A 16515-nucleotide genomic window follows, 5' to 3' on the forward strand; every position below is an offset into this window, starting at 1 on the left:
AAACAGATTTGACTTCAGTGATTTACTGAAACTTGATGTTTTCTCACGGCACAGTTGTTGATACCAGTCACTAGAATTTAAAGTTTGAAAATGTATTTTCCACAGATTGTCAGCTAACAAGTGACAATTTTCTTCATCAGCTCTAAAATGCTAATTCATGTCCGTTAAGATTTGAGTATGAAATGTCCCTCACAGGCTCACATGTTGACTACTTTTCAGCATAAACTCGTGTGTTGAGTGCTTCCTAGAAGTGTTTTGGGAGTTGATGAATACTTTAAGAGGAGAGGCTTAAAGGAAGAAGCAGGTTCCTAGGGGTGTGCTGGTGGCCATTATACCTTGTTTCTGGCTACTTCCTTTCATTGCTTTCCACTGCCAGATGAGAGCCTGCCCAACTAGATCTTCTTCAGCCACCATGATGCATTGCTTAACAACATAGAGCCAAGCAACCATGAGATAAAATATCTAAAACCATAAGCTAAAATAAATATTTTATCTTTTACATTGCTTGTGTCAGGTATCTTGCCATAGCAGGAAAAATAACTCACCAGTACAGAAAGAGTCATAGTATTTGTTCATAAACTCAATATAAAAATTATCAAAGCATAAAATCTACCAATGTTTGAAAATCTATTTTAATAAGATATTTAGATATAGGTTAATTAGAAATTAAAGTAAGTGGCGAGTAGAAAGGGATAGCTATTAACACTTTTGGGAGGAGCTACTCTTAACGGCCACGGGTCAGGACTGTGCAGATGAGTTGAAAGCCCAGTATGCTGTTCATTCCCTGTACTTCTTGGGAGGAGGATGAAAGAGCATTTTGGACATTGCTGTCTCACATATAGAGATCACTGTCTAAACATGAAAAGTAAGACATTGTATCACATGTTCTAGTATAAAGCAAACTTGGATTTCTGCCCAGTCATTTACTAGGTTGAATCTTTAGACATTTTCGCAACTTCCTGAATGTCCAGAGTGGGGACAGTACCAGCCACATTAAATAAGATAATTGAAATAACCCGATAGACAAGTAAAAATAGAATTGCACTTAGTTTATAATGTAAAACAATCAAGAGAATAGGAAAATGAACATTCTCATAGATATATCTAGAAAGAGACTGAAATGTAAGTTCTAGAAATTGAAGAATAGTGAGTAAAATACCATTAAATAATAAATAAAATTGGTAAATGTTTCTACTTCCTGAAAATTGAATTGTAACCAAAGTGGGAGATATTTATACTTTTTAGTTAATAAGTTACAACAATTTAATAAATGACTTCAGGTAAATTTGTTGATTGTCTTTGATACAACTGCATCTGTATTGAGAGTTTTATGTCCTTGTTACAGAATCATGGATATGTATTTCATGCATTATAAATTGCCAACAGGCCAAACACTTGGAGCTCATCTTCATTTAAGTTTTCATGTTACTGAATCTTGAGTGAACATTCTCATCCTGATTGACAATATCGTGTAGAAGTTAATGGAATTTATTCAGTTAATAATTAGGTTTTTTTTTTTCCCATACCATGTTTTTATGCTAAAGCAAAAACAGCAAATGCTTTACAAATGAGAGTGAAGTTTGACACTGGTGAAATATTGACAGCCGCCACTTTTATACACTTTTCCAGCAGGCTTGGAGCTTCTGGCTCTCTGTGTACAGCGTTGACTGATTTAGCATCAGTTCTGTAGAAGCTGACCTCAGCGCTCAGTCACATTACACAGAAACATGAAGATATGTAGAAACACTCAAGATGCTAAAGTCTAGGATATGAAACTTTTATTCCAAAAATTGCTATAAACAAGGAAGTACCAAAAGTGTAAACTTGATTGCGTTTATTAGTTCTTCAGTATTAGAACTTTTACATCAAAGCAATTTATCCTGACCTGAATCAGAACTGACCATTGATTGTCACATCCATCCTTAACCATTACAGCAATGAGGGGTCTGATCTGTGGGAGGTCATGGTCTATGTCCTGGGTGTGTGAAATGTGCTATGAGTCTGTAAAAAAACAAAATGAAACAATAGGGAAGGCAGACAATGGGGGCTTTTGTTTGATGCACTGTTTGAGCCACTGTTTGATAGGCAAGTGTAGCAGACTGTATGTGATTCAGTAAACCAAACATAACATTTAATAGGTCATGCTTGAGGAAGGGAATGCCTCATAATGTGAATTAGAGATATTTAGAAATGAGCGAAACATGAAATTAATCATTAGCTATGAACAAACTTCTTCAATACTAGAAAAAGTGGGGCTTTCTGCATGAGAAGCAGTTTCTTTCTCATTGTGGTACATCCCAGTCATTATATATTTATCTATTTAGTGCTGCTAGAGCACACTTCCATGCAACCACCTACGTTCTTGGCTTATGACATAATTTTTAAAGTAGGTGCTAAAATGACACCAAATTAGATTCAGAATGGCAGTCTAATTAAGGGATAGAGAACCCTTCTCAAAACTCGTGACACTTGAGTTGACAATTGAGAAATGACTTCTGCTCCAACATACACATAAGAATGCAATGTTAGATTCAGCTATTGCCCAGAGTACAGTGCATGCAGCAGCGTTCATTTTTCACAAACTCCTACAGGTGTCCGGCTGAGACACTGAGTCTCCAGCTAAGACCTTCCAGGTTCCAGGATCTGTCACCTGGGCACTGAGTTTACATCAAATGGGGTATTGGTGGCCACATACCCTGTTTCCCACCCATTTCCCTGCCTCCAGCATGGGACTCAGAGCCTGGGTGGAGACTTGTGCCCTGACACACCCCTCCCCAAAAATTATAAGAAAAGACTCTCACTTCTGCTTGGATTCTGATTTTCTTTCTTCAGAATGCCCGCTGTGTTGTCTGCCTCTGGTGTTGGACACTGAACTTTCTTCCAAGGCCCTATCATGCTGTTCCCAACTGTCTGCCTGTCCACAGCCTTCATGACTTTCCTAGTAAATTTTTTGTTCCTAGCAATCCATCTCAGTGTCCCATTGAACCCCAATCTGAGGCTTCTCAGTACTGAAAATTTTAGAACAGTTTAGAGATGGGTCTGAATGCCCAGTAGCTACTGCCGACAGAGGGCTGTGTCCTCCCATAGCCCCAGGATGCCTTTATAGACAAGTGCTCTGAGAGGGGCTGGCTGGTCTGTGCAGTTAGGATCTTCCAGTCACCCAAATGAAAACAAAATCCATGTTTAGAAAACAAAAAACCTCATACAGAAGAAGCTGCCTTTGCATGAAGAGATGATGGAATTTGGTTTCTCTTATCTCCCAAGACAGGGAGAACTGGAACGTGATAAACAGATACCGTAAAGATTATTCATTCCAGAATAAGTGACTGTGCCAAGCATCCTCAGACACTGCTTCTGAGGAAAAGTGTGTGGAGTAGGTCCACCAGGAACCCCAGGGCACAGGAGATACCACCAAAGAGGAGAGGCTGTTAGGAGTCATACTCTATATACTTTTGGTACTGCCCAGGGTGTAGATGAAATGATATGTAACATTACCCTACCTTCTTGTTTTAGAGAAAAAGTCACTGTAAGAAAGCTAAAAGTATCTGTTGCCAATTGAAACAAACAATAGATTGTTAGCATTTGTTAAATAATTCTTTGTTTATAATTTGTTTTCTGTATACTTAGTCTATATTTAAAATAACATGTTGTTTTCAACAATACTTGTTTTAAATTGTACATTTGTGTGCTTTAAATAATATGAACATTAAACATTTTATTGTTTAAAATCAAACCAAAGAATAGGAAATCTGAATTTTTTGACATTAAAAATGTTTTAGACTCATACAATGCTAAGGAAGTAAGGAGGTACTTAAGCATAATATAGTAAACTTTAAAATATATGAGAATTAATCTCTTGGTATAATTTATCAAACCAAGCAGATAATGATATTGTGAATATTAAAATATTAATAAAGTAATCTAATTGCTGCATGATGACATCCTGAGGTATGCGAGCTCCCTGTAGGCACAGACACTCTGGCATCTGTATCTTTACAGCATAGCAACTAGCCCCTCACAAGGTCCCAGTGCACCTGATGACTGTTGCCTTCAGAAATGCCATTCCTGACCCTCCCTGAAAAGTATGGGGGAAACATTGAAGAATGAACCCCAAAAGGAAAGGACCTATTTTTGTAAGATTGCATTCTTTCTGGAGCTACTCTATGGCTCACATAAACAGCTCATATTTTCATACCTAAATATAGGTTGGAAGTTCATGTAACTCATTTGTAAACACAACTTCCCTTTTAGCTTGATTAAGTCGCTAATAACTATGAAATCCTTGTAGAATAAGCCTATAAGAATTTTAGAGAATTGTGGCATTTAAAAGACAAGTATATTTGAATTATGAGGCTTGTACAATGCAGTTAACATTCTCTACCTTATGTTGCATTGTTGAATACTTCAGCAAAGATTTCTGTGCAGATGGGGAAGTAGAAAATGTATATATATTAAACAGTTTGATAGACCTGAAAGTCTAAATGATCTGCAAGAGGAACAGTTTCATAATGATGATGATGTTTCATTACTTAGGATATACAACGCAGAAAACGTGGGTTCTTCCACGTTTGTCTTATGTATGATATGACTTATTCTAATGCAATCACAGTCACTGTGTTCCAGCTCCCAGAATTCTGCCTGAGGCCGTGTGGGACCCACTGGCTTACATTAAGAAAGTCATTCCCCACACAACATTGTGCTCACTTTCTCTGAGGAAGAATGAAATTTGTTCATTCATTGTTCATTCATAAATGCTAAATTCTCATAGCGTTTATGATTTGTTCCACTGCAATAATTTGAGAGTCAATTTTCCAGTTGGTAGTGATCCCATTGCCAATGGAAATAAGAAAACTGGGCTCCATACACGGGAGCTGTAACTCACCATGTCTCGTGGAGAGGAGAGGCAAGTTTTATGTAATTATAACTAGCTTAGTAGCCCATGTATTTTAGGAGGATGGGGTCATTTTTTGGCAAGATGGTAACCTTATATGACCGATGTCTCAAGAAAATCTATCATTGAATAATGAAGGGAAAGATGACACCTAACAGTCTTTCATACTAAGATTTAAGTTTTGGAAAGCTGAAAACAGGTACCTGAGAATAACTAGCCAATAATACCCCTGAGTATTTTCATGAAGTTGATGTACATGCTAGTCTACCTGACCCAAGATAGTCTCCAAAATCAAGATAAAATATAGGCATATGCAAATCTGGTAATTTTTGTATTTATTAAGGTATATAATGATTCAAATTTTCAGTGATGAAAAATGCATCGATTTTCATTTACTGTCATTTATTAGCAAATAACTGAAATTCTGTCAGGGCTTTGGGGATATACATTGTGCTCTTTCTAGTAAATTTTTATAGAAGTCTTTATTTTCTAGCCTCTAATTTTGTGTATAGTACAGTTATATAGTGTAATTGTGTAGTCCTGTTATGCTATAGAAAAAAAGCTCATGAAGAAAACAAACCAGCCTCATTTCCCTTTGTCTTTACAAGATTTTTTAAAGCAGGTATTTAATTTTAAAAAAATTAGAAAAATAAATGTAGGGAAATATTCTTAAAGGTTACAAATAGTTACATTAGTTTTGTTTACATATATTAAGACCCTGACTGCCTCTCCCCCTAGTGAACCAAGTGTTGATGTGGTTCACAAAAAGGGAACTGTTACCCAGTCACTGTGGGCTAATCAGCAACACTAAGCAGAAGCTTTATTAATCCACATTCAAATGAGGATAAGTTGGATCATATATGACTGCAGGAAAGACTTTACTTAGCCTTCATATTCACTTTTCTCAACATGATTGGACAAAGAATAACTTCCTCATGCTGCTCTTGATGCAAGGTAGATTTATCATGTCTCTGTTATTGAGGATAGATACCTATGTCAAAAGCAGTATGAGTACACTGAGCTAAGGCCTGAGATGTCTATACCTTACTTTATATTTCAGGCATATGCTTGTTCCGAATTTGACTTCTCTTAACTATTATCCAATGAATCCAAAATACTCCTCCACTTTCTCACTCCTCTCGCAGTTTTTTTTTTTTAAACAACACCCCCAGCTTCATGGACACCAACACAGATATCCCAACCTTCCTCTTCCTCGGGAAATGAATTAGTATCATGCTTAAAAGAATAGGTACCTTGAATGAAAAGAAAATGCTTGTGTTTATTTGGGGACTACTATGAGACCTGATAAAGTATGTGTTAGCAATCTGGATACCTAAATTTTGCAAATGACCAAGAATGAACTGATATAAGAAATGGGTTATTAAAATAAGAAAACCTATTTTTGTGAATTAGATTTTGCTCTGAGGGGAAACATTAAATACATAGCATTAGTTAAATAGCATTTGAACAGGATTTTAATATAAAGCAGTCATTATTCTCTGTAATCCTTTAATGGACTACTGCAGTCCATGTGCAGGTGTAAGAGATTCCTGGTACCACCAGCGCCCCCTTGTGATGGAATGAGCTAACAAAGATATACCGTAACACAGTGAGGACGGTTGACAACAGCATTTTTTAATATATAAGACTCTAATAGAGGGATTATAGAAACACATTTAATATATAATAGTGAACTTTAGTGTACTTACTGTGAAAATAGCACATTTATTTAGAGAAGGAGTTTATGCCCAAAGTTCTTATTGATGTTTTGAAATACATCCATTTCTGTCTCTTGCTCTAATTGTTACCAAGAAAAACAAAAAGTACCAACCATTTTCCTTGACTTCTTAATCCAAAGTCTTCTCTTTTTGATTGAAATTTCTCAGAGTCATCTAGAATGTCACATTAGTAAAATATTCTAGAAAAACATGAGAGTTTTTGTATTGTGAAGTCTACATTTGCCTGCATTCATGTCTCGTGCACATGGCTTGCCGTTCAATTCTCCACGTGCCCTCCTCATAAGTACAGTGGCATATGGTGCATTCGTCAGTCTTCACTTCTCTACCGGCTGGGATGACAGCAGTTTCTGCAAAACAGTTTGGGCCTGAAACGTAGAAAAAGAGGTTTAATACTATTGTGTGCATAAATGTATAGTGTATATAATTAGATAAATAGTCCTGCAGTGTGTTTCACTCACCCTCTTATGAAGGACAGTTAGAATAACCCATGACTAGAAACAATGAACACCAACTTTTTTTTTCTGAAATAAAACCAGTATTACTTAAAAATTTAGGACTAAAGCATTACTATTTTCATAAGTACACAATTCCATATATAGGCTTTATTAGAAGCTAAGTCTGTAATCATTAGATATAACTAATGTTAATTGTTTAAAAAGCACAACCAACCTGTAGCTTCAGAAAACCAGACTTACTCTCCATGACAGTTTTTGCAGAGAGAACTTAGACAAGAAAACAGGCATTGCACAACTTTCCCAAATGTATTAAAAAATTAGGTGTCATGATTACCAGTATTTCTGTTCAACTGCTGGCTGCAGGCCCCAACCTCATAGTGAATGATTCCTAAAGTGTAGGGGCCAAAGAAGTAAGTCCAGATGTAATTATGCTTATCCAGAGACCACAGTTAGAGCAACACCCCTGGTCCTGAACAAGGATATGTCTTTCACAGTCCTTAAGAACTAAGAATAATAGTAGTCCTTGTTAGTAACACCGTGTAAAAGCTTACCAGCACAAAGGTGTCACTTCAGTACCTCATTTTAGGTGTAAATTCCAGGGCATGAAAAATGAATAGAAAGAATATTCCAAGTGTGGGTTGAAACTAATGCTGTTCTAAAAGATTACTTGATTGGTCCTGAGAGAAGAGACTTCTAGCGAAGGTCCTCTGCGCCCTGTTTCTGAAGTACATACTGTCTTCAGCAAAAGAAACTTACCTTCTACCTCTTGGGGGCAACCAAAGGCAATAGCAAACCAGAAGCAACCAACTGTCCTTCTCTGTGAACCACAACAATGACTAAGATGACACTATAATCCTAGGGGTACAACACTGGCAGACACATTGGTGGTAACCAGTAGCTCTCTAATTGGACTTAAGGCCCATTCAACAAGACGGAAATCATGCCTGGTAGTGGAAATCTAGCCAGCTACCCAGTGCTAGTGAAGTTACAGATCTTAAAATAGACTTTACAACTGCCACTTTACTAAACCAGAACACTCCCTAACTATATTCTAAATATTGTCCTTATACCCACAGATAAGTGTAGTCCTTATCTCTCATCCAGGAAACTTATCTTTGCAGTAGATGGAGATTATTACAGAAAAACACAACCAATCAAAATGCACAATTGTGGAGCACAGTCCTAACTGATGAATCAACAATACAACCTCTGCACCTAAGTTTCATGGGTCATTGTAGAAGAGGGGACATAAAGCTTGTAAGATCCAGAGGGCCAGGGAGTTTGCCTTGATATTATGTCTTCTAGGAATTTCAGAAGCTACATCCATGAAGCCTTGCTAACATGACTGCCTAAACATGATCTGAACAAAGGCAATATGACTAGGCATACTAATTTGGAAAGGGAAATTCTTTTTTAAATTTTTATTGTTATATTAATTACAGCTTATTCACTTTGTATCCCAGCTGTAGTCCCCTCCCTCAGTCCCTCCCAATGCCACTGTCTTTCCCTCCCTCATCTCCTCCTATGCCCCTCCCAAAGTCCAATGATAGGGAAGGTCCTACTCTCCCCCCCCTTTTTAAAAAAATATTTATTTATTTATCTATCTATCTATCTATCTATCTATCTATCTATCTATCTATCTATCTATCTATCTATTTATTTATAAGGTAGACAATAGTCTACATACATGCCAGAAGAGGGTGTCAGATCTTGTTATAGACAGTTGTGATCTGGGAATTGAACTTAGGACCTCTGTAAGAGCAACCAGTGCTCTTAAAAACTCTGAGCCATCTCTTCAGCCCCGGAAGGGGAAATTCTTAGGCGGGTTCAATCTTAGACAGAGAACTATAGGCAACCTTTGACAGAGAAATTGTAAGAGAAGGAGAATCATCTTCCCCAAGAAGAGCACACCAATTATTTATTCAATCCCGGAAGATCAGCCCTGAAAACATATATAGGTAACATTATACAGACTAAGCAGGTTGCTCTTAAGCATGTAGGAACACACATGTAACAAAAATTCTTAAAGGCCATTGAAAGAGAGCAAGAGGTCAGTACATGGGAGAGCTTGAAGGGAGTACAGGAAGAGGAAAAAGGCATCTTATAACCCAAAAATTATTTTAAAATTATCTTTAAATAATTCCTTGGGCCAGAGATGGCTCTGCACATAAAAGTGCTTGAGACAAGAACCTGCTGACCTAAGTTAGATTCACCAACCTATGGAAAAGGTGACAGGCATGTGCTCTCTCTCTCTCTCTCTCTCTCTCTCTCTCTCTCTCTCTCTCTCACACACACACACACACACACACACACATACTCATTATTTTTATTACTACTTATTTTGTGACAAATATACCTAAACTGTGCAACCTACATATGCCTTCCACAGCTGAAATATCAGGTGCTATTGGAACCTAAATAAAGCCTTCCAACATTGAAAAGCAATTCTCCAGAAATCTCACTCCTCAGATTTCTTTGCTTCTAAAGTCTTTGAGTACATCACCCCAAATGCAAACGTTTAGTGACAATGTGTTAGAACACCAAAGACAGGAAAAGCAGTCACTTAAAATTTAAAAATTAATCTAACAGGTGGCTGTAATAGACATTGTTCCTTCCGAGGAAACAAGCTGCACTTCTCTGATGGATATTTTTCTAAGTGTTGTATTTTGGGTGGGCACAAACATGCACACACATCCATATGCTCATATGCGTATACGTGAATATATGTGGTCACTTCTCTGTCCTTTGCTTTTTACTTCTTGTCTTCTGTTTAGATTCTAAAGTTCTGCTCTTGATCACTTCTCTTCTTCTTTTCTCCCACTCCTTCCTTTCTTCCCCTTATTATTCATCTTCTTCCTGCTGGAATGATGGTCAAATTATAGATTCTGCTTTATTGTCTTTCTTGAGCTCCAGTCTTATATTTCGAGGGGCCTGATAGCAGATGAGCTTGCCTCAGACTCACATCTACTGACTTTCCTTTAAGGATACTCATGTATCTGCTTTGCTAAACTTAGACTTTAAATCTAAGAGTTCTCTGTATCCCTTAGCACTGCTCAAATATCCTAGCCCTTTCTACATATAGCCTGTCCATGCCTCTTCTTCATTGTCAGATGAAAGCCCCGGGGGCTACAGGGCCATGTTTGAACCTACCTCAGAAAAGCTCCCTACCTGGTTACAGTGCATCCTGTTTGCCTGATACACCATGAAGTTACATTAGTTTCAAACTGCCTTTGGCATCATTTCTTATTTCTGTTTATCATCTAGCTTTGCAGAATTTAATTTAAGGCTATGATCTGCTTCTATTCATCCTAGCATCAGTCTGATTTGCATAGAAGGCATACTACAATTGCTCTCAATGCCTTATCCTGAGAGACTTATTCAGAGGACTCATCCTCAAAGAAATGTGGTACTTCTCTTTAATATGTGGTCTTAGACTAAATAATTCAATTGCCTTGTGCCAAGGTAGCCTCATCTACAGAAAGGAGAAAATAATATGCTATGGAGTCTCATTATGTGCTGTGCATTCCTCTTAGTTATGCTGAAAATGTCCTTGCCTAAATTGTTCTTTCTGCTTCAGTGTTACTCTAAGTCCTTCTTGGGCTATTATTATTAACAGTTTCCTCTTTATTTTTTATTTTTTGTATTTTATTTTTTTCTTATCAGTTACATTTTATTAACTCTGTATCCCAGCCTTGTCCCGATCCCTCATTCCCTCCCAGTCCCTCCCTCCCTCCCTCATCTCCATCCTGCCCCTTGCCAAGTCCACTGATAAGGGGGACCTTCTTCCCATTCATCTGATCCTGTTTTATCAGGTATCTTCAGGACTGGCTGCAAAGCTCTCCTCTGTGGCCTAACAGGACTGCTCCTCCCTTGGGGGGTGGGGAGGCCAAAGAGCCAGCCATTGAGTTCCTGTTAGAAATAGTCCTTGTTCCCCTCACTATGGGAAACCAATTGGTTACTGAGCTACTACAGGCTACATCTGAGCAGAGGTTCTGGGTTACATTCATACATGGTCCTTGGTTGCATGTCAGTCTCAGAAAAGACCCTGTGCCCAGATATCTTTGGTCCTTGTGGAGCTCCTATCCTTTCCTCATCAGTCTAACTCCCCTTCTTTCTTATGATTCCCTGTACTCTGCCAGAGGTTTGGTCATGAGTCTTTACTTTGAAAACACTGCTAGTTAGAGTCTTTCCAATGCTCTCAGTAAACTCCTGTCAATGTTCAATGCGTATCCCATCTGTCTTTCAAAACGAGGATTGATAATCTTACCCCATGTCCGCTCTCTTGATTATCTTTTTTAGGTGTATAGATTTCATTATGTTTATTATATATTATGGGTCTATATAAGTGAGTATATACTGTGTTTGACTTTCTCCTTCTGGGATATTTCACTCAAGATGATCTTTTAGAGATCCCACCATTTGCCTGCAAATTTCATGATTTCCTCCTTTTTGATTGCTGAGTAGTATTCCATTGTGTAAAAATACCACGATTTCTGTACCCATTTCTCCGTTGATGGACATCTGGGTTGTTTCCAGGTTCTGGCTATTACAAATAAAGCTGTTATAAACATGGTTGAGCAAATATCCCATTTGTGTACTTGAGCAAACTTTGGGTATATACCTAGCAGTGGTATAGCTGGGTCTTGAGGAAGCACTATTCCTAATTGTCTTAGAAAGCGCCAGATAGATTTCCAGAGTGGTTGTACCAGTTTACATGCCCACCAGCAGTGGAGGAGGGTTCCCCTTTCTCCACAACCTCTCCAGCATGTGTTGTCCCTTGAGTTTTTCATTTTGGCCATTCTGATGGGTGTAAGGTGATATCTCAGGGTCATTTTGATTTGCATTTCCCTGATGGCTAATGAGGATGAGCATTTCTTTAAGTGTTTCTCTGCCATTCGATATTCCTCTGTCGAGAATTCTCTGTTTAGCTCTGTTCCCCATTTTTTAATTGGATTACTTGGTTTGCTGCTTTTCAGCTTCTTTAGTTCTTTGTATATACTCGATATTAGTCCTCTGTCAGATAAAGGGTTAGTGAAGATTCTTTCCCAATCTGTAGGCACGCGTTTTGTTTTGATAATAGTGTCCTTTGCTTTACAGAAGCTGTTTAGTTCCATGAGGTCCCATTTATTGATTGTTGCTCTTAGAGCCTGTGCTGTTGGTGTTCTGTTCAGGAAGTTGTCTCCTGTGCCAAGGAGTTCTAGGCTGTTCCCCACTTTTTCTTCTAACAGATTTAGAGTATCTGGTTTTATGTTGAGGTCTTTGATCCACTTGGACTTTAGTGTTGTGCAGGGTGATAAATAGAGATCTATTTTCATTTTTCTGCATGTGGACATCCAGCTGGACCAGCACCATTTGTTGAAGATGCTGTCTTTTTTCCATTGAATGGTTTTGGCTTCTTTGTCAAATACCGAGTATTCATAGGTGTGTGGGTTTATTTCTGGATCTTCTATGCGGTTCCATTGATCCTCCTTTCTGTTTTTATGCCAATACCATGCAGTTTTTATTACTATTGCTTTGTAGTACAACTTGAGATCGGGGATGGAGATACCTCCAGATGATCTGTTGTTGTACAGGATTGTTTTGGAGATTCTGGGTTTTTTGTTTCTCCATATGAAGCTGAGAATCTTTTTTTCAAGGTCTGTAAAGAATTGAGTTGGTATTTTGATGGGACTTGCATTGAATCTGTAGATTGCTTTTGGCAGGCTGGCCATTTTCACAATGTTAATCCTACCAATCCATGAGCATGGGAGATCTTTCCATCTTCTGAGATCTTCTTCAATTTCTTTCTTCAGAGACTTGAAGTTTTTCACAAACAGGTCTTTCACTTGCTTGGTTAGTGTCACCCCAAGGTACTTTATGTGGTTAGTGGCTATTGTGAAGGGTGTTGTTTCCCTAATTTCTTTCTCGGCCCTTTTTGTCTTTGGTATACAGGAGGGCTTCTGATTTTTTTGAGTTGATTTTGTATCCTGCCACTTTGCTGAAGGTGTTTATCAACTAGAGGAGTTCTCTGGTTGAATTTTTGGGGTCACTCATATATACTATCATATCATCTGCGAATAGTGACACTTTGACCTCTTCCTTTCCGATTTGTATCCCCTTGATCTCCTTTAGTTGTCTTATTGCTCTGGCTAGGACTTCAAGTACTATGTTGAAGAGGTAGGGAGAGAGTGGGCAGCCTTGTCTTGTCCCTGATTTCAGTGGGATTGATTTAAGTTTCTATCCATTGAGATTGATGTTGGCTATAGGCTTGCTGTATATTGCCTTTACTATGTTTAGATATGTGCCTTGTATTCCTGATCTCTCCAAGACTTTAAACATGAATGGGTGTTGGACTTTGTCAAATGCTTTTTCAGCATCTAAGGAGATGATCATGTGGTTTTTCTCCTTCAGTTTGTTTATGTGGTGGATTACATTGATGGATTTCCATATGTTGAACCACCCTTGCATGCCTGGGATGAAGCCTACTTGGTCGTGGTGGATGATATCTTTGATGTGTTCTTGGATTCGGTTTGCAAGTATTTTATTGAGTATTTTTGCGTCAATGTTCATAAGAGAGATAGGTCTGAAGTTCTCTTTTTTTGTTGGGTCTTTGTGTGGTTTAGGTATCAGGGTGACTGTTGCTTCATAGAATGAGTTCGGTAATGTACCTTCTGTTTCTATTTTGTGGAGTAGTTTAAGGAGAATTGGTGTTAGTACTTCTTTGAAGGTCTGGTAATTCCGCGCTGAAACCATCTGGCCCAGGGGTTTTTTTGGAGGGGAGACTGTGAATGACTGCTTCAATTTCCTTGGGGGATATAGGGCTGTTTAGTCTTTCTACCTGATCTTGACTTAATGTTGGAAGATGGAATCTATCAAGAAAATTGTCCATTTCATTTAGATTTTCAAATTTTGTAGCATATAGGCTTTTGTAGTATGACCTAATGATTGTTTGAATTTCCTCGGTGTCTGTAGTTATGTCACCCTTTTCATCTCTGATTTTGTTGATTTGGATAGGTTCTCTCTGCTTTTTAGTTAGTTTGGCTAAGGGTTTGTCTATCTTGTTGATTTTCTCAAAGAACCAGCTTTTTGTTTCATTGATTCTTTGAATAGTTTTATTTGTTTCTAATTGATTGATTTCAGCCCTGAGTTTGATTATTTCCAGCCTTCTGCTCCTCTTGGGTGTATCTGCTCCTTTTTTTTTTTCTAGGGTTTTCAGTTGGGCCATTAAGTTGTTTGTATGTGCTGTTACGAATTTCTTCTTGCAGGCACTTAGTGCTATAAATTTTCCCCTGAGCACTGCTTTCAGTGTGTCCCATAAATTTGGGTATGTTGTGCCTTCATTTTCATTGAATTCTAGGAAGTCTTTAATTTCTTTCTTTATTTCTTCCTTAACCCAGCTGTCGTTGAGTAACAGGTTGTTCAGTTTCCATGTACGTGTAGGCAGTTTGTTATTTCTGTTGTTGTTGAGGTCCAGCTTAAGTCCATGGTTGTCAGATAGAATACAAGGGATTATTTCAATCTTTTTGTATCTGTTGAGGCTTTCTTTATGACCAACTATATGGTCTATTTTGGAGAACGTTCCATGTGCTGCTGAAAAGAAGGTATACTCTTTTGAGTTTGGATGAAAAGATCGGTAGATGTCTATTAGGTCCATTTGATTTAGGGTCTCTGTAAGTGTTTTTATTTCCCTATTTGTTTTCTGTCTAGTTGATCTGTCCCTTGGTGAGAGTGGAGTGTTGAAGTCTTCCACTATTAGGGTTTTAGGATCAATGTGTGATTTAAGCTTTAATATTATTTCATTTACGAATGTAGGTGCTCTTGTATTTGGGGCATAGATATTCAAAATTGTGATGTCCTCTTGGTGGATTTTTCCTTTGATGAGAATATAGTGGCCGTCCTTATCTTTTTTGATTAACTTGGGTTGAAAGTCTATTTTATTAGATATTAGGATGGCTACTCCCGCTTGTTTTCTGGAACCATTTGCTTGAAAGACAGTTTTCCAGCCCTTTACCCTGAGGTAGTGTTTATCTTTGTTGCATAGGTGTGTTTCTTGGATGCAACAGAATGATGGATCCTGTTTCCGCAACCATTCTGTTAGTCTGTGTCTTTTAATTGGGGAGTTGAGTCCGTTGATGTTGATAGAAACTAGTGACCAATAATTGTTACTTACTTTTGATGTGGGGTTGGTGGTGTCACTGAGTTTCATTGCTTGTCTTCTTTTGGTTTATTTGTTGTGTAGTTATCTATTTCCTCTGTTTCCTTAGATGTAGTTGTTTTCTTTGGTTTGGGGTTTCCCTTCTAGTAACTTCTGTAGAGCTGGGTTACTATGTAGATATTGTTTAAATTTGGTTTTGTCTTGGAATATCTTGAATTCTCCGTCTATGTTGATTGAAAGTTTTGCTGGGTATAGTAGTCTGGGTTGGAATCTGTGGTCCCTTAAGGACTGTATGATTTCTGTCCAAGCCCTTCTGGCTTTCATAGTTTCTGTTGAGAAATCTGGTGTGATTCTGATAGGTCTACCTTCATATGTTACTTGGCCTTTTTCCCTTGCTGCTTTTAGAATTTTTTCTTTGTTTTGTAGGTTCAGTGTTTTGACTATGATGTGACATGAAGAATTTCTTTTCTGGTCTAGTTTACTTGGTGTTCTGTAGGCCTCTTGTATGTTTATGTCCATCTCCTTCTTTAAGTTGGGAAAGTTTTCTTCTATAATTTTCTTGAAAATATTTTCCGGACCTTTGAGCCTGATGTCTTCTTTTTCTTCTACTCCTATTATTCTTAGGTTTTGTCTTTTCATGGTGTCCTTGATTTCTTGGATGTTTTGTGTTTGGAACTTTTCTGATTTTATTTTTTCTTTGAGAGACGTGTCAATTTCCGCAAGTGTATCTTCAGCTCCTGAGATTCTTTCTTCCATTTCTTGTATTCTGTTGGTGATGCTTACCTTTGTAGTGTCTGATCTTTTCTCTATGTTCTCCAGCTCCTGGTTTTTCTCTATTTGTGTTTTCTTTATTGATTCTAATTCTGTTTTCATGTCTTGCACCATTTCCTTCATCTGTTTGAATGTGGACTCCTGCTTTTCAATGATAGCTTCTATTTTTTTGTCCGTTTCCTCTCTATGTATCACTAATTGTGCCTCTACTTCTTTGGGTATACTTGCCTGTATTTCTATGAGAGCTTTGTTTATTTCTTCTTTATTTGCCTTCATTTGTGTGGACATTTCTTTGAGAGCTTTGTGCATTTCTTCTCTGTTTGCCTCAATTTTCGTGGTCATTTCTCTGAGAGCATGATTTGTTTCCTCTTGGTTAGTCTCGATTTCTTTGGTTATTTCTCTGAGGGCTTTGTTCATTTCATCTCTATGGGCCTCTAGTAGCTGGAGAAACATAGTTTTGAGGTCGTTTTCTTGTATATCTAGTGAATTGAAGTGTCCATTGTTTTGTGGGGTTGCTGGTGAGGT

General features: G+C 37.9%; 1 protein-coding gene across 2 annotated transcripts in view; it reads right to left on the bottom strand.

Annotated features, from left to right (window-relative positions):
* Positions 1–6341: 6341 nt before the first annotated feature.
* Vwc2 (von Willebrand factor C domain containing 2) overlaps positions 6342–16515 on the bottom strand; it is a 156215-nt gene continuing 146041 nt past the window's right edge. For both annotated transcript variants that reach the window (XM_055624078.1, XM_055624079.1), the window contains one exon: positions 6342–6995. In XM_055624078.1, coding sequence (XP_055480053.1) covers positions 6844–6995 — 152 coding nt within the window. In that variant the 3' untranslated portion in view covers positions 6342–6843. The remainder of the gene's footprint in view (positions 6996–16515) is intronic.

Source organism: Psammomys obesus, unplaced genomic scaffold (assembly GCF_907164565.1).
Source record: "Psammomys obesus unplaced genomic scaffold, mPsaObe1.curated_primary_1811, whole genome shotgun sequence".
NCBI classification, from domain to species: domain Eukaryota; kingdom Metazoa; phylum Chordata; class Mammalia; order Rodentia; family Muridae; genus Psammomys; species Psammomys obesus.